The following is a 26,138-nucleotide window of genomic DNA, read 5'->3' as shown; positions in this document are numbered from 1 at the left end:
ACCTTGGTAGACAAATGGTTAAAAAAATGGTTTGGCTTTAAAAACATTTTCCACTGTCCAGTCCATGTGCCTTCCTTCTGCAAGTTTCAAAGGTTTTATCATAGAGTAGTTCTAAGGGATCAATATTTTACTATGCATCTAAAAGCGATTGCCTCTCAATGGATTTCCAAGGCTGGGACGCATCACACTACAGAAAGATGAATGGCTCTCTGAGCGGTGGTGACCTCACAGCTGTTCGGGAGCATTGTTCAGTCAACTGATAAGATTCTTTAATTGGGAATTAGCAGTGGGGAGCCACATGTGCGGGTTTTCCATTTTCTGCCTCACAGAGTAAAACATCTGCAGTATTTGCTGAACTGTAAATGTAAAGTCACGCAAAATGCAAAAAACAATGCACTTTGATGGCTGTTTCCTCCTTTACTACCCTTTGATTATTTGAAGTTCGCTTGATGCAACGCAGATGAACTTGCCTGTTTATCCATTACAAAATGACGTTGTACAGCATGTGCTAATGGGCTTTGAAGTCATTCCTGATGAAGCAACCAGCACTGCTATACGCGTTGAGTTTAGCTCCATCCAATACAGTCAAACTGCATTGGATGTTATCTGTGTTGCTACCTGGGGAGGCGCTATGCTTCACACACACACACACAGGTTATAAAATTCTCACTTAGGACTTATACATATCATTCGCATAGTATTTTGATCTTCTTGCAATGCATATAGCACTTTTCCCTTTAGTCTTGTATATGGTACAATCATGAAAACTCATAATGCTTAGTGACCTGGGTCATGTCAATTCAGGACTCACATTGAGTTTCCTAGAAGCTCATCCATTTCCTTTTTTGTATTAATGTTTTATATATAAATATTGTCAGGGCTGGGCTCAGCCCTTCCTTCTCTGAGCTGGCTACTCAGCTGTCGGCTAATTGCCAGCTCCTAGCTCTCCACAGTTACTCAGCTGTTGATGATATCCTACTCGTCAGTCCTGCCTACTTAAGCCATTCAGCCTAGAGGATCTCTGCCTTCACCTTAGTCAACATCACAGAGACGCTCTCCTGCATTCCTGTTAAAAGACTTGCTTGGCTGACATCCCTTCTGGCTCCAGATCCTGCTTGCTGTTTTACTACGCTCATCTCTGACTCCCTGACGTTTGGCTTGTCTGACTATCCATTCCGGGTTCCTGAACCCTGGCTATGTTTTGACTACATTTGTTCTATTTACTTTTATTATTAAACAAGTGTGATTTAACTGTACTTCTGTCTTGGTCTGATTTCATGGTTTCTGACAGATATATATATATATATATATACACACACACACACACACACACACACACACACACACACACTACATTACCAAAAGTATTGGGACCCCTGCCTTTACACACACGTGAGCTTTAATGGCATCCCAGTCTTAGTCCGTAGGGTTCAATATTGAGTTGGCCCACCCTTTGCAGCTATAACAGCTTCAACTCTTCTGGGAAGGCTTTCCACAAGGTTTAGGAGTGTGTCTATGGGAATGTTTGATCATTCTTCCAGAAGCTCATTTGTGAGGTCAGGCACTGATGTGGACAAGGAAGGCCTGGCTTGCAGTCCCCACTCTAATTCATCCCAAAGGTGTTCTATCGGGTTGAGGTCAGGACTCTGTGCAGGCCAATCAAGTTAATCCACCCCAAACTCGCTCACCCATGTCTTTATGGACCTTGCTTTTTGTGCACTGGTCCAAATCATTTGGTGGAGGGGGGATTATGGTGTGGGGTTGTTTTTTAGGGGTTGGGCTTGGTCCCTTAGTTCCAGTGAAGGGAACTCTTAAGGCGTCAGCATACCAAGACATTTTGGATAATTTCATGCTCCAAACATTGTGGGAACAGTTTGGGGATGGCCCCTTCCTGTTCCAACATGACTGCGCAGCAGTGCACAAAGCAAGGTCCATTAAGACATGCATGAGCGAGTTTGGGGTGGAGGAACTGGACTGGTCTGTACAGAGCCCTGACCTCAACTCAAAAAAATACCTTTGGGATGAATTAGAGTGGAGACTGTGAGCCAGGTCTTCTCGTCCAACATCAGTGCCTGACCTCACAAATGTGCTTCTGGAAGAATGGTCAAACATTCCCATAGACACACTCCTAAACCTTGTAGACAGCCTACTCTGAAGAGTTGAAGCTGTTATAGCTCCAAAGGGTGGGCCAACTCAATATCGCACCCTATGGACTAAGACTGGGATGCCATTAAAGTTCATGTGCGTGTAAAGGCAGATGTCCTAATACTTTTCGATATATATATATATATATATATATATATATATATATATATATATATATATATATATATATATATATAAATAAATGATTTGTAATTTTCAGCTATAACGTTTCTGTTTGGTTTTCTTGTGGGAACATCTCTCAAACACATGCCATTTTTAAACCAGTAAGTGTTTGACCAGGACTAGTTTTACTGTCCTCAAATACAATGGGGAAACAGATACTGTTGTGGTGTATGTGGGCAATGTAACACCTGGTTCCATTGTGTTAAAGGAGCTCTTGTCAAACAGTGGACCCAAGTTTGAAGTAGAGCTATTGGCACAACTTTTTTTTTAGTTTGGATAGAGTAAGGGAGGGTTATAACCTGTCAGTTTCTGTGTCCCGTTGTGGAGGTTTCCATTCACTTCCTGTCCCATATCCAAACAGGAAATGAGAGGAAATCCCTGCAAACTAAGGTAATTCCTTGGGAATTATCAGGTCACCAGAACTAGTGTCCCCATTGGAAGATTTTCCCTCTATTACTTTTCTGGGGACAAACAAAAATCTGGGATTTTCTTTTGCTATCATTTTCAATGATAATGGTAAACAGGACAAATAGAGAGGGTGAATCTCCATAATGGGGACATAGACAGCAATAAAAACTAACAAGTGTTCTAATCCCTCTCCACTGTATCCAAAACTAAAAAAAAAAAAGTTTGCCTTTAGTTATGCTTTAAGCATAGTCTCTCAAAAGGAATCAACAGTAGCCTGACTTTTTGACATGTCTCCCATCCAGAGCTTGAATGCGTGCCTCATAGAAACGGATATAGGAACTTAATTTGGCTATACGTGGCGTCAGAGGGGGCGGGGTCACCTGTTTACGTCACTGAGTGGCCCCGCCCTCAGCTATGTAACAGCTGTCATCGAGAAGAAACGTCACTCGGCGGGAGCCTCCCATGGAGGCAGAGGTGTTGCGGCTTTTTTTTTTCTTTTTTCGGCTCGTCGGGCAACGTGAGATGGATCTACATCGTGGGACATTTTAATTTTTTTTATCTTTTAATAAAGGACTTGTCCCTAAGTGTCTCCTGTCTTTTTTACAATTTTTAAAACTTTTTTTGTGAAATGGTAGGGGTACAATGTACCCATTACCAATTCACATAGGGGGGAGGCCGGGATCTGGGGGTCCCCTTGTTAAAGGGTGCTTCCAGATTCCGATAAGCCCCCCGCCCGCAGACCCCCACAACCACAAGCAAGGGTTGTGGGGATGAGGCCCTTGTCCCCATCAACATGGGGACAAGGTGCTTTGGGGGGCTACTCCAAAGCACCCTCCCCATTTTGAGGGCATGTGGCCTGGTGCGGTTCAGGAGGGGGGCGCTCTCTCATCCCCCACTCTTTTCCTGCGGCCTGCTAGGTTGCATGCTCGGATAAGGGTCTGGTATGGATTTTGGGGGGGGACCCCTACGCCATTTTTTTCTAAAATTTTGGCGCAGGGTTCCCCTTAATTTCCATACCAGACCTGAAGGTCCTGGTATGGATTTTGGGGGGACCGCCCACGCAATTTTTAAAAAAATTGTTGGTTAGGGGGCCTTGTCCCCAAAGGGCCTGGTAATGGACTGGGGGGGAAAACATGCTGTTTTTTTCAATGAGTTTTATGTATATTGCCGGGACCCAACAATTCATTACAACCACAATCAGTTTTAAATTACTTTTTTCCTTTAGAAATGTCATTTTGCTATGGTACTGTTCTAAACACGGGAAAACTGTGCCACTTTACAGGCATACTATAGACACCCCCCAGGCACAATATTTAAAGGAATGTTTCATCTTTATTGTTTCACTTTAAGCATTATTAAAATCACTGCTCCCGAAAAAACAGCCGTCTTTAAAACTTTTTTTTGCATTGATACATGTCCCCTGGGGCAGGACCTGGGTCCCCAAACACTTTTTATGACAATAACTTGCATATAAGCCTTTAAAATTAGCACTTTTGATTTTTCACGTTCATGTTAGACTTTAACGGTGTTTTTCCGAATTTTTTGCCTGTTCGCATGTTCTGGTGTGAACCGAACCGGGGGGTGTTCGGCTCATCCTTAGTAACAGAAGCAAAGTCACTTTGAGTGCCATATTTATGCCATTCTGTATGTCTTTTTACTGCATTCTTGTAACTATAGTTTGTATATGCAGCATTATTGTTGAGTAAAGACATATTAATATACTACTTGGTCATTTCCTTGACTCTACTGCATTATTTGGACAAACTGCAAGAATTAGCATAACACCTTTTAGCAGACTAATGGATGGGGTTTGTTTCTGGTAGATTTTAAATAGTTTTAATTGCGTATTTGTAGGCTATTTGAATATTTACAGTATGTTCTTTCTAAGATATATATTTTGCCACTGTTATAATAAAGTGAATTATATTTTTGATAATACAGAAATTGGCTGCAGATACCTGAATAAAAGTGAGCCTGTTTTTCGGCCTTGCACGGGCACCTCAGGTGTTCACTTTAAATTTAAAAGTTAATACTTTATCTTTGATTCTGTGAAAAGAGCTGCAAAACATGCACTGCTATAGTAGGAAAAGGCAATATCATGCAGGACATATATCTGCAGAGAGCCAACACTTGATCGACCCTTACTTTCATTTACATGTAAATAGGAAACAGATCTAAGTGCCACCATAACATCAAAGTCATGGAGATAAATCTGGCTCACAAGTGCTCTACTGTTAAGACAAACCCAGGATTTATATGATAAACCGCTGACATGCTGCCATAACACCCCTCTAGTCTTGAAGTATTTGTTTTTCTAAGTCATTCAAGCTTACAGAGGAGAAAGAAGCTTAAGAAATTTGAAATCCTAAAAAAGATATTGGTTTTCTTAAAGGAGAACTCAAAAGCCCAACATTCGGTCATAAAAAATAGGAGTCACAATATTTGTTATCTACATATAGACACACATTTTGGGTGCAATATCAGATTTAACCTTCTAGAGCCTGTAAAGTCATATTGTTACATGAAATTTCAGTCCGCGTTCGGTACCTACAACAGCCATTGGAGATCGTATGATCTGATCTAACAGTAGAGCCACCCAGCTTCAATGATCGGTACTGTAGATGGGAACTCCAAGCGGTTGGAATTTTAACCTCTGATGATCAGAGGTCACTGATATCTGGATGTCCACACCAAATACTGCAAAAACAAGGAACAGAGGGTGCCCCAACCTAGCGCATTACCTTGTGATAGCTTTATTTGTATTAAACAGGTATGTAGTCACAAACAACATCAGTTATAAGGCACATCAAAGTCCATAATGTACTAGGAGTAACCTGGTCACCTAGACAAATCCCAAGCATGAGAAGACCTTCCAAAGGCTGATGCATTTCGAGGGGCATCACCTTTTACTCAGAGCACCTGCACTTGGGACTTCTCTAGGTCGCTCCTATTACCTTATGGATTTTGATGTGCCTTATAGCCCTTTGTGAGTATACACCTGTTTGTTAATACAAATAAAGCTATCACAAAGATAATGCGTTGGGTTGGTGCCCCCGCTGTTCCTTGTTTTTGCAGTACTTCCTCTGGGTTTTCCCGGCCCGTAGAGGGCAGCAAAGCCGGTGAAAATACTGGTTTAATTGAAGATTGTGGATTGACTTTTGCCAGTGCACTTGAGAGCAGAAGATTGGTCTTTTATGTCCACGCCAAATACCTTTAAGGCTTTTCATTGGCTTTAAGAAATACCTAAATGTCTTGCTCGTGCTTTCTATTTTAAGATTACAAACTGAGAAAATGTAAAAAAAAAAAAAAAAAAAAAACACATTTTGCATATCACTTTTTTATTAATAATTTTTAAAATGTTAAATGAATGCATTTTTTACACACCCTGTAACAAATAGACCTTGTGATTACCAAGATTTTCTGCCATGGTGATTACACAATTTGGAACCCTGCTGACTGGTTTCCAATCAGAAGTTAAAACTTTCAGTGACAGCCAGGGGCGGATCCAGAGCCTAGTCTCGGGAGGGGCACTGCCAGAAAATACTTTTTTTCTTGGGTAAATTTAACGGGGAAATGGCTGGTGTTAGCGCTTCAATCATCACGGCACCATGGTTGTTATGGTGTCAGGATGATTGAAGCACATTATTACTATTATTACATTGTTATAAAAAATGAAATAGTTCAACTCACCATAATGCAGAATCAGTGGGAGCCCTGAGCGTGTCACTTGCCACTGTCACCTGCCACACATTGCGGATTGTCACTTGCCACGTCGCCTGTCACTAGATTCAGATTGTCACTTGCCATGTCACTTGCCACATGTTGCAGATTGGCACTTGCCACGTCACTTGCCACGTCCCATACCAGACGTTGCGGATTGCCACTTGCCACGTCGCCTGTCACCAGATGCAGATTGTCACTTGCCACGTCCCATGCCACACGTTGCAGATTGTCACTTGCTACCTCCCATGCCACATGTTACAGATTGTCACTTGCCACCTCCCATGCCACACGTTGCAGATTGTTCCTTGCCACGTCCCATGCCACACGTTGTAGATTGTCACTTGCCATATCCCATGCCACACGTTGTAGATTGTCACTTGCAACGTCCCATGCCACATTTTGTAGATTGTCACTTGCCACGTCCCATGCCACACGTTTCAGATTGTCACTTGCCACGTCCCATGCCACACGTTGCAGATTGTCACTTGCCATGTCCCATGCCACACGTTGCAGATTGTCACTTGCCACGTCCCATGCCACACGTTGCGGATTGTCACTTGCCACGTCCCATGCCACACATTGCTGATTGTCACTTGCCACGTCCCATGCCACACGTTGTGGATTGTCACTTGCCACGTCCCATGCCACACGTTGCGGATTGTTACTTGCCTGCTATAATTGATGTAATCTCTCTGCTGCCGCGGCTGCCTGCACACTGAGGGCGTAACTGCAGGGATTCAGGGCAGGCGCTGGGCGGTGAGAGATGATGTTATCTCTCTGCTCCTCCATCCGCCGGCTCCCTGATTGGCCAGCAGCTGCTCTCACACTGTCACCGAGCCGCACAGCTGCTCACCAACAGTGCCGCCCGCTGTCTCTCCCCACCATAGCCGCTCTTGCCCTCAGCCGCGGAGCCACTGGCTCTCTCACCCGCAGTGACACCTGCCCTCCCACTCACTCACCCACATTCTCGGAGGGGGCAATTGCCCCGTTGCCCCCCCCCCCCCCCAACCGCCCCTGGACAGCTTCATTTCAGGAATGTGCTCCTAGTCCCATAATGGAACATACAGTACATCAATCCTCACGTAACACCCAAGGCACTGTAGGCTGAGAAAGTTATTCTACAGACAGTGGTCAGAAACTGGTTAAACTCTAAAAGAGGGACTTCTGGCACCTACTTTTGAAGGGTCACTCCACCCATATTGACATTTTATTTATAGATGTGTCTGATGGGCTATGTTTGTTGCCAACTTTTCTTTATCTTTCCTTTATCTTGGAGACTACACCTGCAAATATTCCCTTTATGTCTCCATTCCCACATACATTGGTGTTTTCTATTGGCTGCAGGTGAAGGCAAGTACTATCCACTGTAAACAGCATGGATGGACCAACCTCTCCTGTTGGCCACTAAATGACAGAATGCACCTGCAACTGTCAGAATGCCCAAACAATGGCTGTATCTGATTGGGTGCAGAGGCTGTTCAGCTGAAAATTTTCTGCCTGGCTCCTTGAACTTTAAGGTCAAAGGATGTTGGGTGGGAGGATACGAACAGGTCTATATGTGGCTCAAATTTGATTGGTTCACCAGCAAATTTTGTTCCATGTATGACCAGCTTTTCACAGCATACCACTGCATCCAATGTGATAAGATTTGCTGTATATATACACACACACTCTTATAAATAAATGTAAAAAATAATTTAAAATGTATTAAAACATGGATGTGTCAGTAGAGCAGTGGACGTGTCAGTAGGGCAGAGATTGGTGCCAGTAGGGCAGTGGACTGTGTCAGTAGTTTTTTTATTTTTATATAATTTTTTTACAATTTTATGTTTTTATAATTTTTTTACAATTTTTTTTAGGAGCCCCGATGAGGGGCTTTGGTGAAATATCAGCAGGGGGAATATCAGCGGGGTGATTACGGTGTGCCCAGGCAAAAACCGGCACACGCCCTGCGCATGCCTTTGAGGGTGGAGAATTTCTGGTGGAATCACTTGAGAAAATTAGGTACCTAGCCCCCCCCCCAAAAAAAAAGTGCAGAACAAGGCAGAAGATGGGGAGGAGAACATACAGAGGAGCTTCCCTTTTAGGGTGATGTTCCGCTTTAGCTTTAAGCAACTTCAGACAGTGCAGATTTTACATGGATGTGAGCCTTGTAGAGCCGTGGTTCTCAACCCTGTCCTCAAGTATCCCCAACAGGCCATGTTTTGGCAATTTCTCTTAGATAAAATAGCTGTTCAATCAATGACTCTGATTTAAGGCACCTGTGCAAGATAAAGGAAAACCTGCAAACATGGCCTGTTGGGGGTACTTGAGGACAGGGTTGAGAACACCACTGCTCTACAAGGCTAAAAGAAACATCCCACTAGGGTTGCCACCTCATCCCTTTAAAACCGAACACAACATAATTACACAGGTTCTGTGGCTGATTAAGGTGGTAATTAAACACACTTAGTGCCTTACCCACATTAAATTAGCGCCCGAATGTGTGTAATTAATGTGTTCAGTTTTAAAGGCATGAGGTGGCAACCCTACTTCCCACCCCAGTGCACCACCCTAGACTTGCTCTTCCTTTTTTTCTCTAGGCTCTGGATGTAGATTCAAGAAGCCCATCCTCGGTTATCATCAGATGAAAATAAAGGTCAAAATCCACGCTCCAAGCTGTGTTCTTCTGAGTTACTTTATTGGATCATCCATAATAGATATACAGCCATAGTGTGTCCACCCAAAGAAACCAACTGCTTCTCAATGCATTTCACTACAATGTGGCTTGATCAGCATTGTGGTAAAATGCGTAAAGGAGGAGTTGGTTTCTTTGGGTGGAGACACCAGGTGCATATCTATTATGGACGATCCCAAGAAGGAACTCAGAGGAGCACAGTTGGGAGTGCAGTTCCTAGACTTAATTTTCAGCAGACTAAAAGCTAGACATGTGCAATTCGTTTCGCTCCGAATTCGTTTTCTAATGAATTTCGACAAATTCGTTAATTCGGAAACATCCAAATTAACTAAAACCCGTTCAACAAATGTTTCCGAATATTCGTAAATTCGAAAAATTGAAAATTTGAAAATTCAAAAATCTGAAATGATAACTAACTATTAAATTATAGATATTGGAATTTCCTTTCAAATTTGGCTGTTAGTGAACGTGACGAATATGAATTTATCTGAAGTTACGAATTATCTGAAATAATGAATGCCGTATCTAAATGAATAGAACGTATTGAATTATTAATAATACATAATAATAAAAACTTTTTATTATTATTAATTATTATTTTGTTCCACTTCATTTGTTTAGATGCAGGATTCGTTATTTCGTATAATTCGTAACTTCAGATATTTTCGCATTCGTTACCTTCACTAACAGCCAAATTAGAAAGGAAATTCCAATACCTATAACTTAATTCTTATTTATTATTAGTTAGTTAATTAGTTATTCTTTTGAATTTTCTTTCTTTCGAATTTACAAATTTTACGAAATTACGAATTTTTGAATTTACGAATTGCGATCATAATAAATTAATAAAAAATAAAAAATGATTGAAACAAAAAAACAAACAAATTTTGTCTACTATGTCTACTAAAAGCATCGCAGTGGCAGTCAGTAAAATAAAAAAACAGCAATTTGCAAGACCCAGATAATATTCTATGGCACTAGGCAGCCCTTACCCCACATCCAAGAAGTAGCACACACAATACACCCACCCAGTATACTCACAGCCAAAATAACAGGACAGGAGGAGGATAAGGATGAAGATAAGGAGGAAGGTGATATCCGTCTCCAGGATCCCTGCATGACAAAGACATGGGCAGAGAAGCATTATAAATGACAAACATTTAATCCATGTTGCATATGCGGCACCGTAGTTTACAAAGCATGCTGGGCTATGTAAAAACAGTGCCAGCATGCTTTTTGGCAGCCTGTGTATAAGTGACGAATACAGACAATTCTGTTTCACCTGGAAAGAAGGAGGGGGATATGCCCCTCCTCTGAGACATTTAACAGTCTGTGAAACGTTATTTCCCCTGCTACTCAGGTCTGTTTCACAGTAGAAGTGTAAAAAAATCTGGTGCTCTAGATCTATGCTCACCACCTGCTGGCTGCAAGTAGTAAATATAAAATATTCATATGTAATAGTTATATATTTTGTTAGAAGAAATAACACATATATTTGAATTTTTTTTAGTACTGAACATAATAAATATATAGAATACCCCTTACACATTTCATTTAGGGTACACGTGGTGCCTGCATTCAGGAAGTTAAAGTGTTACTAAACCCAGGATCCTGCATTCACTATATCTGGTCTCCCACAGTACACAGAACATGGAAATGCAATTATTTTAGTAAATATAAACTGCTAAATACCTTTTCTCATCAGCAGTATATAGCAGTTTTGTGACTTCTATCAGTGCCTGGTTAACCACTTCAATACCAGGCACTTAGACACCTTCCCGCCCAGGCCAATTTTCAGCTTTCAGCGCTGTTGCAATTTGAATGACAATTGCGCAATCATACAACACTGTACCCAAACTGTGTTAATTTTTTTTTTAAATAAGTACGTTTTCTTCTTCAATGACGGGCACTGATATGGCTGCACTGACGGGCACTGATACGGCGGCACTGATGGGCACCGATGAGGTGGCACCAATGAGGTGGCACTGATGAGGTGGCACTGACGGGCACTGATGGGCACTGATAGGTGGCACTGGTATGCGGCACTGATGGGCACTGATAGGTAGCACCGATGGGCACTCATAGGCGGCACTGATTGGTACCTATGGGTGGCACTGATGGGTACTTATGGGTGGCACTGATGGGCACTGATAGGTGGGCACTGATGGGCACAGATGGGCACTGACAGGTGGCACCGATGGGCACTGACAAGTGGCACTGATGACACTGATTGGTGGCACTGATAAAACTGATTGGTGGCATTGCTGGGCAGAACTGAAACATAATGGTGCCAATCAGTGCCCATTTGTGGGCACTGATTGGCACAGATTGGGCATATTGGACACATGTGGATGGCCATGGGGTACATACCTGGCCATCCACATGTTGCCCCTTCCCTGGTGGTCCTAGTGGCGATCCCTGGTGGTCCAGTGTGGTGATCTGAGGGGGGGCTGCACTGATAAACAATCAGCGCAGAACCCCTCTGTCAGGATAGCCGCCGATCGGCTCTCCTCTACTCGTGTCTGTCAGATCAATGGCTCTTCCTACTGATATCGTGATCAGCCGTGATTGGACACGGCTGATCATGTGGTAAAGAGCCTCCGCCGGAGGCTCTTTACCAAGATCGGTGGAGCGGTGTGTAAGGCTGACACACTGCTCCACCGATCAATGCGATGCGCGCCCCTGCGGGCGCGCATCGGCTTGTTATCCTGCTGGACGTCATATGACGCCCAGTCAGGATAACGGAACCACCGCCCGGCCGTCATCTGCTATGGGCCGGGCAGGAAGTGGTTAAAGCTTGTAGAAAGAGTTTTCATTCTACTCTGACTGTCCTATTAGGCTGCAGGCCCCCTGACCCTCTGTCTGGACAGTGCTGATTGGCCCTGTGCGGATCACATGCACCCTCCCAAGAAAAAAAACTCTCTAGCAATACACACCAAACTGAGCATAAAGTGCCCCCAAGGCTCTGTGCTATCAGGAGATGGATTGGGGACAGTGCAAGAAGGGGAGAATCAGAGAAGAGAGAAGCAAACAGCAATTTTATACAATGTAGAGGATTAACCCCTTAGTTTCCATAGTGAGTATATCAAGCTTGCTACTGCATAAACAGACTGATTTTACTATTGTGGGTTTAGTAAAACTTTAAGTTAGTCTAAAACAAATTCTCTTTCATGAGCAGAGCACCAAATGCCAAACATCTCAACAAATCTCCTGTGTACAAGCTTTATGTCTGAGTGATATATACTGAACCTATACCATACCAGTTATAAAGACAACCAGCAACCACTGAGCAATTGTAATAATCAGAATCTCCACTCCTAAATTGTTATATAGGTGTAAACCTACTCCTCTATTGTATTCTCTCACTGTGTTTGGCTGTAGGGTCATCCTATCTCCCTCATAAAAAGAAGGCAGACTAGCAGAGCTGCCTAAGGTCCATGGATATGAGGCACCGGGGTATGGTTATTAATGCAAGAAACTGCAAAATTGTCTAGAAAAAATATCAAATTTTATTGGTAAAAATAATCCAAATCACAACAATATAATGGAAAAAGAGAAACCACCCACCATCACCAGTAAAAAAGACAACGTTGTCTAATATTCACAAAAATTTCACCGTACGCCACACACATGTACACAGTTCAGACGTATCCAATAAAGCTAACAATAGCAATAAACTGGGAGGAACAGTGTATACACGAAAAGTATGTTAAGGGGCTGGGCTAAAGGGTGTATTTTAGCACGTCTCAGCTAGGGGGTGTCAGAAACCATGAACAAGACCGAGACAGAAGTACAGTAAAATCACACTTGTTTATTAATTAAAATAAAAAGTAGCCAGAGTCCAGTAACTGGATCGGGTAATCAGCCAAGCCAGAGTTCAGTAACCAGATCGGGTAATCAGCCAGGCCAGAAGTCAGGCATCCAAGTGGAGGAACAGTAAGCAGGATAAGGAGCCAGAAGGGATGTCAGCAAAGCCAGTTTTAAAACAGGAACACAGGAGATGGTTTCTTGTGATGTGACCAAGGCGAAGGCAGGAATGAAGTGAGCTGGAGATCTTTAAGTAGACTGACGAGCAGATCCACAACACTTAGTAACTGTGGATAGAGATCAGAGCTGGCAATTAGCTGACAGCTGAGCGGCCAGCTCAGAGAAGGAAGGGCTGAGCCAGCCCTGACAGTGGGCGCTACATTCTGAAGAAGCTGGGCTTCCAGTGAAACACGTTGACGTCACTAAGCACACCTCCCACCTGTCCCAGCTGTCTGGGAAGCCGTGGTAGGACTCCAGACACTGCAGCTGGTACATAGACACGCGGAGCACGCCTATCCTGAGCTGCAGTGTGCCGTCACCTTCTGCTGACATCTCACAACACTGAGCAGCATGTCTTAATGCAACATGATTGTTTCCTCGTCAGGTTTGACTTACATATCTACAGGCAGTATTAACTGATGACAAGGACTATGTCCAGTCCTTGTTTCTGAGTTTGAGCGATCGGCTCACAGAGCGTTGAGAAGAGGGAGACACAAGAAGCGCCAACCTGAGTATAGTATATTCCATGCAATTTATTAGCAAGGTAAGTAATGCACTTACAGAAAATAAATTAAAAACAGGCTCATCTGTATAGGGTGGTGTTGCAGGTGTAGTCCGTAATCCAACACGAGCGTCCACGGGTATGGCAGATGTGTAGGGGAGCCATCCTGTGGCCACCAGGAAGTCAGCCTGGGCCGCAGTGGAATGCGAGGAGATGACGTCACCGTGAGCAGAGACGGAGTGTAGAGGCTGGATTTAGACTGTGTTATTACAGGCTGCTCTACTGGCCATTCACTTTGCCTATATCCTCTGCTCCTTGTCAAACAGGTGCCGCTTCTACTGCTTTCTACGCTGCATACCTACATGCCATCTGCTGCTTACTCTATGCTTGCCACCTGAATATTCTGCCTGCATAGCCCAATTTGCACACTGTTCCATGATTTCTTCCTATTACACAGGATTTTTTTGTCCGTGTGTATATCACGACTTTCCAGATTTGGACAATAGCCTAGTCCACTGTATATGTTTGTCGTCAGAAAGTCCTATGGGGATCCATCACTCAGCAATATAGCCATTATGGTTCAGCTTGTTAAGGATATCCTCCCCTGGACTGTTTTAGTGTACTCTACCTCTGTGGTGCATTCCCCACTCTTTTATGTACCAATCTTGGTATTGGCGCTACGGCATTCACGTGGGGTTGCCACTTTTTCTTCAAGCCAAACCCAAACAATTTATCACAGCAAAAATGTTTTTTGTTTTTTTTAGTATAGAATATAGGATTGTAACAGACCTGGGACACCTTTGGGCACTCCAAAGAGAATAGTAATGTGGTGCGCAACACCCTTCTGTCAGGCCCTGTTCTGAGCCACATTCCTGTCTGAATAATGTGTCTGGGTTTCAGGCAGACTGAAACCCGGACACATGATTCAAAACCCGGACTGGCAACCCTACATTCATGGACAATTTATCAGCCCCATGATGACTTGTTGAATGTGTCCCTGGGATTTACTCCCTTGGTCCTGTTTTTGCCGTACTGCCATATCTCTGAGTCATGTCAGGTGGTTTCGTGTATACACTCTTCCTCCCAGTTTATTGCTATTGTTAGCGTTATTGGATATGTCTAAACTGTGTACTATGTGAGTGCGGCGTCCAGCGCAATTTTTGTGAATATTAGACAATGTTGTCCTTTTTACTGGTGATGGTGGGTGGTTTCACTTTTTCCATTATATTGTTGTGATCTGGATTATTTTTACTATTATAATTTGATATTTTTTTGCACTTTCTTTCATTAATAACCACATACCTCCCAACTTATTGAGATGGGAATGAGGGACACCTATCAGCTAAAGTATGCAGGCATAGGACACACCCCTATGCCACGCCCCCTTAAAGGAGAATTGTACAAAAAAACAAGATTGGTTAAACCCACAAGTGCTTTTTTTACCACTATTATTCCTTTTTATTGGCTTTTGGAATTTACAAATGCAGCAATTTAGAAATCAGATAAAAGGTTTAATGCTGGAAAACACTTTTTGATAGATAAAAAGTGCATTTTATACACATCTATATAGATCAGACCAAAATAAGGGACAAATGAGGAGGAATGAGGGACAGAGGGACATTGCTCCAAATCAGGGACAGTCCCTTGAAATCAGGGACAGTTGGGAGCTATGAATAACCATACCCCCGTGGCTCATATTCATGGTCCTTAGGCAGCTCTGCTAGTCTGCCTTCTTTTTATGCATTGTTTTTTCAGCCATAGAGCCCCACTTTATCATAGTGAGTGGGTAGGTTATCTGAGGTTTCATGCTGAACCTCATTATTCTGTTATTTCCCTTTTTTTTCTCATCCTATCTCCTGCCTGAGCTCAGTGCTGTCATATAACAAAAGTGTTTTGTTAGAATGAAATAAAAGAAAACCAAAGGTATCAATAGTTTTACTCTTCTTCAGCATGTAGATGGGGTGCAGCGTGGTGCGGTGGCAAGAACACACACAGTCCAAGTGCGATGAAAGAACTTGTAGTGAAATAATGCAGGGACAGTTCACAATAAACTCGGCAAAAAGACAACCCATCCGGGAAAACACACAGATCCAGCAGCATGTAGAGAGTAGAGTTCAGCTGAACTGACAGCATTTGTTAGGAGGGGCAGAGTGCAGCCTGGCCGCCTTGTGCCAAAACGAGAAGTTGTGAATCCTACGCTTTCCCTCCTTGTCAGGAACCTTCCCTGCTGTTAGTTCTGTCCCTACCAGACAGGGTATCTGTCCGTACTCTACCCACTTGCAAAATACACACCAAACCTGGGTGCCAGGGCCTTAAATATGCTCTGGCTGACCCAAGATGGCTTCTAAAGTCACATGGGGCGGCAGCATCCAATTGGATCACTTTGCCCAGTGACCCAGGAAACCATAGTGGAACCATGTTCCTCTTGACTTCTTCTCCAACTGCAATGCCACTGTGGAAGAGCGCCACCTGCACTGTAGAAAGTAGACTGCACCTGTAGATGCGCCCCGTACTGCCGAGCTTGCGCGCAGAAGCGAACGCATACGTGAGTAGCGCCCCCCGCATATGAAAACGATGTTCAAACCACACATGTGAGGTATTGTCGCGATCGTTAGAGCGAGAGCAATAATTCTAGCCCTAGACCTCCTCTGTGACTCAAAACATGCAACCTGTAGAATTTTTTAAATGTCGCCTATGGAGATTTTTAAGGGTAAAAGATTGTAGCCTTTCCTTGAGCAGGCGCAATTTTGAAGAGTGACATGTTGGGTATCAATTTACTCAGCATAACATTCTCTTTCACAATATAAAAATAAAAATTGGGCTAACATTACTGTTGTCTTATTTTTTAATTCAAAAAAGTGTATTTTTTCCAAAAACAGTGCGCTTGTAAGACCGCTGCGCAAATACGGTGCAACAGAAAGTTTTGCAACGACCGCCATTTTATTCTCTAGGATGTTATAAAAAAATATATATATAATGTTTGGGGGTTCTAAGTAATTTTCTAACAAAAAATTTTTTTTTAACTTGTAAACACCAAATCTCGGAAAGAGGCTTGGTCCTTAAGTGGTTAAAGTTCAGTAAGTATTCATCTAGTTGCTTTATTAATAAGCATAACATGGCATCATATTCGGCTCTTATGAGGAGAAAGGAACTTCATCTGAGGCCCCTGCAGGCTAACTGCTTGGCCACCAATGGAGTAATGAAAACAAACACATACTTCTCTTTCCACTACGATGATCTCTGTCCACAGTGAGCTATCTGAGTTACACAGCATGAAACGATCTGGCTGCCTCAGCTATATAACTATGCATGGTGCTGTTTGGTTTGGCTCACTGCACCGTGCTCAGCCTGTCACCATGACAGCGTACCGCTAAATGATGGGAAACAGGCGTTGCTGGGACACACATGAACGGATCACTAGTCAGGTGCCATTCCAGAAACATCACAGCTAACTTGGAGACAAAATAAACCTGCACCTGTTCTTTATAGCGAATCTAAACCCCAAAATTTATTATATTGCATCTTACCAGACCTCAGATATGGTGGCTGCATTGGTGTTCTTTTTTACACTTTTTTCCTTTACATTAACCTGGTGATCCTGCCACTAACACACTTCTCGTCCACTCATGTCTACACTCATTTCTGTAGTGTACCTATAGGAGGCGCCAATGTTATCACCATTGCTGGGCACACCCTATTCGCCCTGTGTGGTGCAGATTCCCCCTGTTTAAATCCCTGATATTTCACCAAAGCCCCCTAACAGGACTCATAAAAAAAAGCGTAAAAGACTAATAAAAAAATAAAAACTGTAAAAAATAATAAAAATAAAAAACTACTGACACCATCCACTGCCCTATTGACACCTCCCAGTGCTCTGCTGACACCGTCAGTATCAATACACATGCACACACACATACATGTTTGAGCTTTGAGGTGCACACCCTAATGCAGGGGTCTCAAACTGGCGGCCCTCCAGCTGTTGCGAAACTACAAGTCCCATCATTCCTCTGCCTGTGGGAGTCATGCTTGTAACTGTCAGCCTTGCAATGCCTTATGGGACTTGTAGTTTTGCAACAGCTGGAGGGCAATAAGCTGCTCACACCTATGGTTGTCGCATAGGCTGGACATCATACTTGTCTATTTTTGTTCATCTGCATTACATGGTGGATTAATGGGACTAGTAGTTTACACAAAATAGATAATATCTTTGTGCTTTCCTTTCTGGTCACAGGAAGGGACAAAGGAACTGCATTTCTGGCAGCAGGATCAATGGGTATTTTCTGTACTTTCTAAAAATGCTCTAAGACTTGGTTCACACTTGTGGCAGAACTACCAGGGTCACAAAGGTCACAATGTCGGGGGGGGGGGGGGGGCCCTGTGGGGTTGCTGGCTGCAGGGTTCTGAGCTAAAAGCATCTCTCTCTTTCAGTCCAGAGCCTGCACTGACAGTTCCACCTCCCTTGCACGGATGGGAGAGGAGAGAGCTGAGCTGCCACTTCTCCTCCTGCCCCTCTCCTCCTGTGTGCACCGGGGGAAGTTTGAAGCTAAGCAGCGGAATTTGATCATTCGGCTGCTGGGCTTCACACTTTCTGCAGTGCACACACAGCAGGAGAGGGGCAGGAGAAGGAGCAGATCGGCTCTCTTCTCTCCCATCCCTGGGAGGGAGGTGGAACTGTCAGTGCAGGCTCTGGGCTGTATGAGAGATGCACTCAGCTCAGAGTCCTGCTGAGGAGCAACTGATCAGGAGGCATTGATAGGCGGGACTTATAGGCAGCATTAATAAGCACTGATAGGCGGCATTGATGAGTAGTGATAGGGTGCACTGATAATCAGAGCATGAATTATCAGTGTAAATAATGTACTGACAGTCTTGCTGGTTAACGGCTCTCCTTTCCTCACACAGACACAGCGTGGGAGGAAAGGACTGCCAATAACCAACAAGTCTGTTTACATGTGATCAGCTGATCACATGGTAAAGAGCCGCTGTGACTGGCCCTTTACCATGATCAGCTGTGTCTGAAGGATGGATTCCAGGAAGTGAACGCTAAATGGAGTCATCTGCCCTTTCTCAAGATGGCCACTGCCAAAATGCTAGAGGTTGTTTTTTAAAGTGATTTCTCAGCATATTAAAGCTTGGAAACATGGATGGATAGGAGAGTTTTATATTACAAATGAATTAAATAGTGCTTTTGGTTTGTGCTGCTTAGATGCAGAGTAGTTCCATTTTAAGATCTTTTTGTCACATGGTTCATAATGAGGATAACCTTGACTTTTTCATCAAATGGTACATTTAAGTCCTGGACTCCAACCTGTCCTTCACTTCCAGTTCCTAACACTTCTGCGCACTAAACATCCCAAAACCCAAAGAGAGGTATCATAAATGTAAAATAAATACTGACCAAACTCATCTGCAGAGAAGTGTCTCGTCCAGAAGGATTTTCCATTTGTCAGGGTCATCTCATACTCTAACTGCAGACCATCTCCCTGCAGAGAATAACAGTGTTAGCAAGATGGTGTGTAATCAGTACGTGAGATGGTGAGAAGAAATAAGAAATCTCTCCAGTTGACAGCAAGCTTCCAGTTTTAGACTGACCGCACTGTGCAATGCAGGATGCCATTACAAACACAGATTAACACCCATACTAAAGAACAAGTAGTGGTCTTTTATACCTTCCTGGAGCTCACCTTTAAAAGGAAACTGTAAATTTAGTATGGTTATACCTTATTACCGCCCCCCCCCCAGACTTACACCTAGTTGTCGTGTCTTTTCTGTGATTTTCACTGTGGACCTAGACACTTCAACTAGACTTAGGTTCTTTGCAGGAGTGGAAGAATCTTGATTCATTCCTATGTAAATGCCATTCATTATTTGACCACCCAATGGTTGGATGCCCCTTTCATATTGAGGATTCTTCCACAGCTGGGAAAAATAAATAGGTGCTTGGCTTTCAGATCCTAGCGGGCCACCCTTATGCCCCGTACACACGGTCGGATTTTCCGATGGACAATGTCCGATCGGAGCGTGTTGTCGGAAATTCCGACCGTGTGTGGGCGCCATCGGACATTTTCCATCGGATTTTCCGACACACAAAGTTGGACAGCAGGAGATAAAATTTTCCGACAACAAAGTCCGATCGCGTCAATTCCGACCGTGTGTGGCCTGTTCCGACGCACAAAGTGCCACGCATGCTCAGAAGAAATTTCGACACAGGACAGCTCGTTCTGGTAAACTTAGCGTTCGCAATGGATGCAGCACTTTCGTCACGCTGCAATGTTCAAAATGTTTTAATACAGCGCACTCTCTTCTTCTTTAGAATGTGACAAGAATTAAGTCGTTTTGCTGCTCGTATTCACACACACTTCTCACAAACTTTTATTTGTGTTGTTTTAGTGGGATTCCCTCAATATATTGTTATTAGTTGTCACATCTGACAGTTTTATATTTTTTATTTTTTTTTTATTTTGGATTTTAAGCCTTTTTTTTTATTTAATGTTTCGATTTTTTCCAAGGCTGATCTTTGTTCAATGTTATTTTTATTTTTACTCCAGAATATTTTTGGGTGTGTTTTGGGTGTCAGGTTACCCCAACACCATTGATATCTTTTATTATTTAATCTCAAGGAGATTGTTTGTTGTTGGTGTCCCTTGTTCATTTCACATTGTATATTTGAAATGTACCTGAGTCCTCACAAACCAACTGTCCTTTTTGAAGTAAAACACATAGGAGAGTAGAATTCAAAACAAAAATCCTTTATTAAGGGATCAGAACCAAACAAAGAGGAAGGCAACACTGGATCAACAAGAGAAATTAGCGAAGCCTGGGACCCCCACGGCAGACATCAATTCTTCAACATCAAAATTGGTGGCCTGAGGAGTCCATATGTAAGGGAGGGCAGTCTGGTCCGGGATTCACAGAGACTTGGATAGCAGCAGATGACATCTGTGTCCGCAGGCTGTGGTACCACAAGAGGCTGCATTTTTTGGCCCACCAGACTGGATCCAGGGTCCTCACTGTCTGGTCTTCCTTTCACACTTCCTTCCGGGCTGTGGCTGTGCAGTTGGAGATGTGGCAGGAGGAGGAGTAGGACCTGGAGGAGGAGTAGGACCTGCAGGAGGAGGACCATCCCAAAGCTGTGTGTGAGGTGTAATTTGGCCCCTCACACCTTTCGCCAGAGCCTCAGATATGAGGGCCTCACACATGGCTTTTTGGCCCTCCTCCATCCTCTGCATTTTATAGGCAATGAATGCAGCAATGTTCTCCTGCCTGGTGTGTGGTGCTCCCAGGACCTCTGTAGCCCTCCAAAAGAATCTGATAGCCGCCTCCTCTAGGGCACTCCTCCTACTGCCACTTTCTGTTTCCAGGGGGGGTGGAGGGACCTGCAGATCAGCCAGCCGGCTCGGCCCGGCCACCTCCTGGCTGAGACTTCCCTGTGTATGAAAAAGGGACATAGTTGTAATGTTTTGCATCATCAATCACAATCCTTAATTAGTACTCCCAACTAACATCTAGTTCACATCATTGATTGGACAAGCAGAAATATTTAGAGGAATGCTATACCTGGCTCAATCTGGGCTCCTCCACATGTGGCCTGGAAGGCCCAGGTTGGGCGTCAGAAGCCTCAGCCGGGGGGGAAGGAAGCGTGGAAGGAAGACTGGAGAGGGATGGCCTGGGTTCAGTCTGGCCTGCCAGAAAGTGCAGCCTGTCGTAGTACAACATCCTGGGGACATAGATGTCACCTGCTGCTCCAGATCTCTGCGAATCAAGGACTTTATTGCGCTCCCTCAGATATGTGCTCCTCAGGCCACCAATGAAAATCTTTAAAAAAGTGATGTCTGCCGTGGGGATCACCTGCTTCACAATTTCACACAATTGCTCCAGTGCTGCCTTCCTCTTTGCTTGGTTCTTGTAATGGGGGTGTTTAATCTCCCACAGACAGGGCAGCTCCCTTAGCATCTCTATGAAGACTGAAATGAAGTCCTTATCTTTCAGTACCATATCCATGTTCACTGCAAGACACAACACAAGACAAAGCCTAATGTCACACAAAACTCTCCTAATCTTGTTACAATATAGGCTTCAATCTAGAAGCAGTATAGGCACAAGTTTGTCTCTTACCTTCGTTCTTATGATCGCCCGCGTCCAATGCTCCTTCCTCCGCTCACAGATCAAACGTAATATGCACGCGTGTTACGCTTTATATACACTGCGCATGCGTGTAACTCCGTCCGCCCCTGACGTTCTTTCTAGTGTATTCCCCGCCCCTTTTCATTCGGCGCAGTGGGTGAAGAGCATGATGGCGGACATACAGCAGGTGCGGGCTAATTGTAGCAACGAGGAGGAGGAGGAGGAAAGCCCGGATCCAGGCACGTCCCGATCCAGAAGGAGACGTTTTAAGGCCACAAATATGTCATTTGGGGAGATGTTGGAGATGGTCGACATCATGAGGAAGTCCGACTATGACGGAAAATATGGGCCTTACCCCAACCCGAACATCCGAAAGGCCAAGATCATGGCGAAAGTGGCCAGGAGTCTAGAGCGGAATTTCGGGGTACGAAGGTCTAAAGATCAGCTCAGGAAGCGGTGGTCGGACCTGAAGTTGAGAGAGCCAGAGCAGTACCGAAAGATCCGGAGAGTGCTGCAAAAAAGTAAGTAGTTGTGCTGTGTTCCTATTCTTTCTGTCTTTATTACGTTCGTTCTGCTCCATATGCTTTTATTAGTTGTAACGTTTCAAAAGGTCAACTTTAATGTTCATGGGCACATTATTCGTTCGTATCAAACATTTTTCTTTCGGCCTCTAGAACACCATTGTTTAGGCCATATGCATTTTCACACATTTTTGGGGGCCTACTTGGATGCCAAATATTTGTTTGTGTAGATGGGTTTGTTACTAGAATGAAATGCAAACTAGATTGTGTGTAAGGAGAGGACACTGAGCAGCTGTTTTCACATCTGGACACTGGAGCACTAGTGTGGGACACAAGAACACCATTTTTATTAGGGGGGGCCACACAGATGCTCCAGTGTATACTATGGGGGGGCTACATCTGTGAAGCTTGTACCAAACAGGTAAAGTATTGCAGCTTGACAAAGGGCAATAAAAAATATACATCTTGGAACTCTGCTAAAATAGACAATTGTACCCCACTTCAGAGCAATGTTTCCTATTTCTAGTTCTGTCATCAAATATCTGTGTGCTAAGTATACCATTTTTGTTTTACATAGGGGAGAAAAGACTCGGACACCCCTCATCCCAGGAGACCAGAGACCCCCCCCTCTGGAAGAAGGGGAAATACCCCCAACCCAAGCGGAGCAGGAGGAAGAAGAAGACGTGGTGGAGATTGGCACCACAACAGGTGAGTGTCTGCGACCACAGGCTCAGGTAAAAGAGATGGCTGGTGGCAGATTTTTGAGACCTTTTTTTTTGTTCTTTATCTCTTTTTAGGTGTTCGTGATCCAGAACGCTTTACATCTGAAAGTGCCCAGATACTGATCGGGGAGATCATGGGGTGTAATCTCCAATTGCAAAACATCCAGCAACAAATCAGTGATGTTATTAAAAAAAATAATAAAATCATTGATGTTTTGGGGTGAATTTAAACCCCACAAAATCACCTGTTTTATCGTACCAAAATTTTTTAAATGTTTAGAAAAGCCAAATTTGGAGGATGCACACAGTGTGCCAACATGTGCTATCTGCCATCACGGGATATCAATGGACGCGTTTTGGGGGTGCAACCCCTTCCTCAATTATAAAGTAGCGATGAGGAAGGGCTTGCTCCCCCAAAACACGTCCCTTGATCCCCCCTGATGGCAGATAGCACATGTTGACATTCGTAAATTGGTGTGCATCTTCCAAATTTGGCTTTTCCAGGGGTGATTTCCCCCCATCTGAACGCTATATCAAACCCAGTTCCTAAATACTGATGTCTGATATAGCCTTCAGGTTTTACCTAATGTGAACTTTGTAAGTTCAAGTTTTTTGGCTTTCTTGTTGGTTTTACACAGGCCTGTTTTATCTGAAATGGATATTTTGATTTTTCATAATGCTACTGCAAACATTGTTATACAACAAACATGTTGGTTTGTTTTAAAAACCTTTGGGAAATGCACATGTGATTGTGCAGGTATAAAAAAGTGCCTTACTCAAGAATGTGTGGATTATTGTCTCAACACTACAACACTTTTGGGGTGATGTAATTGCTGTTTTATGCAAAAATGGGGGTTATTTCCTAAGGGCAAATCCTCTTTGCACTACAAGTGCAGGTTCAGTGCAGTTGCAAGTGCACTTGTAGTGAAATGTGTTTTTGCATTTAGGAAGTACCAGCCAACACTGTTTTTTATAAGGTTACCCAATCACGACATTTTCTGCACTCAACACATTTCTGTCAGGGTCAGCTAAAACAAACACAAGCAGTAAATGTCCACAAAGAATTTCTTTTGGTTGTTTTTTATTTGAAAAAGGTGTCACAGATTGTCTGGCATATTGATAGCCCCCCTACCCGCAAAGAACTCCAGGTAGCGTAACCGGACATCACGGGCATTCAGGGAGGGCAAGCCAGGACGGCCACTTTCAAGCGCCGTCAGTGTTGATGGATTAGGGATTCCGGCCTCAGGCCCAACTGAGCCAGCATAGTTGGCTGAATGTTTTCTTAAAAAATTATGGAGAACACAGCAGGCAAGTATTATATGGTTCAGTTTATACTCCGCCATATGGATGGGTGTCAGAAATAATCGGAACCTGCTGGCCAGGATTCCAAATGTGTTCTCCACCACTCTTCGGGCTCTGGCCAGCCGGTAATTAAAAACCCTCTGTTCCGGGGTGAGGGTCCTCATCGGGAATGGCTGCATCAGGTGGTCCCCCAGCGCAAATGCTTCATCAGCAACAAACACAAATGGGAGACCTTCAACATTGTCCTCTGGAGGTGGCAAGTCCAAGCTGCCATTCTGGAGACGCCTGTAGAACTCCGTCTGGGCGATCACTCCACCATCGGACATCCGGCCATTCTTCCCCACGTCCACATACAAGAACTCGTAATTAGCCGACACCACCGCCAACATCACTATACTATTAAACCCCTTGTAATTATAATAGTACGACGATGTGGACGTGTTTCCCATCAATTGCCCCTCCGCAGTTAGGAAAGTCCCACCGCTGGGCAAAGTGGGAGGCCACAGTCTGCCATTCCTGTGGCGTTGAAGGAAACTGTTGAGGAAAAAAAAATAAACCTTACTATTTTTTCACAGAAACATGGCAAGCAGATTAGACACAAACATTATGGGGCAAGCTCCAGATAGCATTTACTAAGGGGAATTTAACAAGGCCAAAGTATAAGGTACACCTATCATATTCCCCCTCCCTCCCTCTCATGGGCCATTTCTAACATTATAGGGGGGGAACTCTTGGACAGGTAACCCTCTTCACTTCATTGAGAGATGAATGCCTAAATACAGGGTATTACTTGGAACAGCCCCTCCTTAGTTACACTATTGGCAGACCACTGGACAGGTAAGAAGTGTCATAATACAAAGATATAAATACACACTGTACACATTTGAGGACATTTGAACATTCTGCTATTACCTATCAAGATAATAATAGGATACAAAAACTTTAAACAGTACCATTGGAAAGTATACAGGCAGGCCCTTGCACTACATGCTTTGGGGAATTCATCCATAAATCTGACCAGTAAAGAGGTGGGTATAGTGTGTATGGGTTTGGCAAAGTCAGCAGATAGATGATTGAGGATAGAGAATTGGGATCAGCTGACTTAGTAGTTGGGGGGGGAGGGTTAAAAAAAATTTGGGGACACCACAAAAAAAAGCCTCTGGCACTCTGCCTGAATTTAAATCAAAAATAACATTTCCAAACATTTTAGGGGGTGTTTGAGGTAAAGCACTACTATGGAGCTGATAAAATACATTGTTAAGTGACTAAATGAGGTGAATATAGGCCAGGAGACACCATGCTGGGGAGGTTATTGAAGGGCAAATATGTATGAAGGACCTAAAATAATAATTATATAAAAATTCAGCATGCATGAGAACAAAGGGGACATTCACAGCATATTACAATCATGGTAATTAGGGAATGAGGGAAGAAATACAATATATTATCAAACATTCAATACAATAAAATGTGATATAAAAGGATAAAAATCTTACCTTCATATACTCCTTCTGCAGGACCTGTACGATGGCAGAACAGGTCTCTGGGATAATGATCCCCAGAGCCTGGGGGGAGATGCCTGTCGAGAACTTGAGGTCCTGCAGGCTTCTCCCTGTTTCCAAATACCGCAAGGTAGTGACCAACCTCTGCTCCGGAGTGATGGCTTGCCTCATGCAGGTATCCTGCCTGCTAATATAGGGGGTCAGCGAAGCCAACAAACGGTGAAACACGGGGTCCGTCATCCTGAGAAAGTTCCTGAAATCATCAGGATTATTCTCACGGATCTCACGGAGCAAAGGCATGTG

The 26,138-nt window shown here is 43.7% G+C and overlaps 1 protein-coding gene across 1 annotated transcript in view; it reads right to left on the bottom strand.

The window, feature by feature from the left end:
- TMEM145 (transmembrane protein 145) overlaps positions 1-26,138 on the bottom strand; it is a 198,498-nt gene that overhangs the window by 47,550 nt on the left and 124,810 nt on the right. Inside the window, exons 6-7 of the mRNA XM_073602043.1 lie at positions 19,063-19,147; positions 10,178-10,249 (exon numbers count right to left, since the gene is read on the bottom strand). Of these exons, the coding sequence (XP_073458144.1) occupies positions 10,178-10,249; positions 19,063-19,147 (157 nt within the window). The remainder of the gene's footprint in view (positions 1-10,177; positions 10,250-19,062; positions 19,148-26,138) is intronic.

This window comes from Aquarana catesbeiana, linkage group LG10, assembly GCF_042186555.1.
Source record: "Aquarana catesbeiana isolate 2022-GZ linkage group LG10, ASM4218655v1, whole genome shotgun sequence".
NCBI classification, from domain to species: Eukaryota; Metazoa; Chordata; class Amphibia; order Anura; family Ranidae; genus Aquarana; species Aquarana catesbeiana.
Note: the sequence above shows the minus strand (reverse complement) of the source record. Positions and strands in the feature narration are given on the sequence as shown.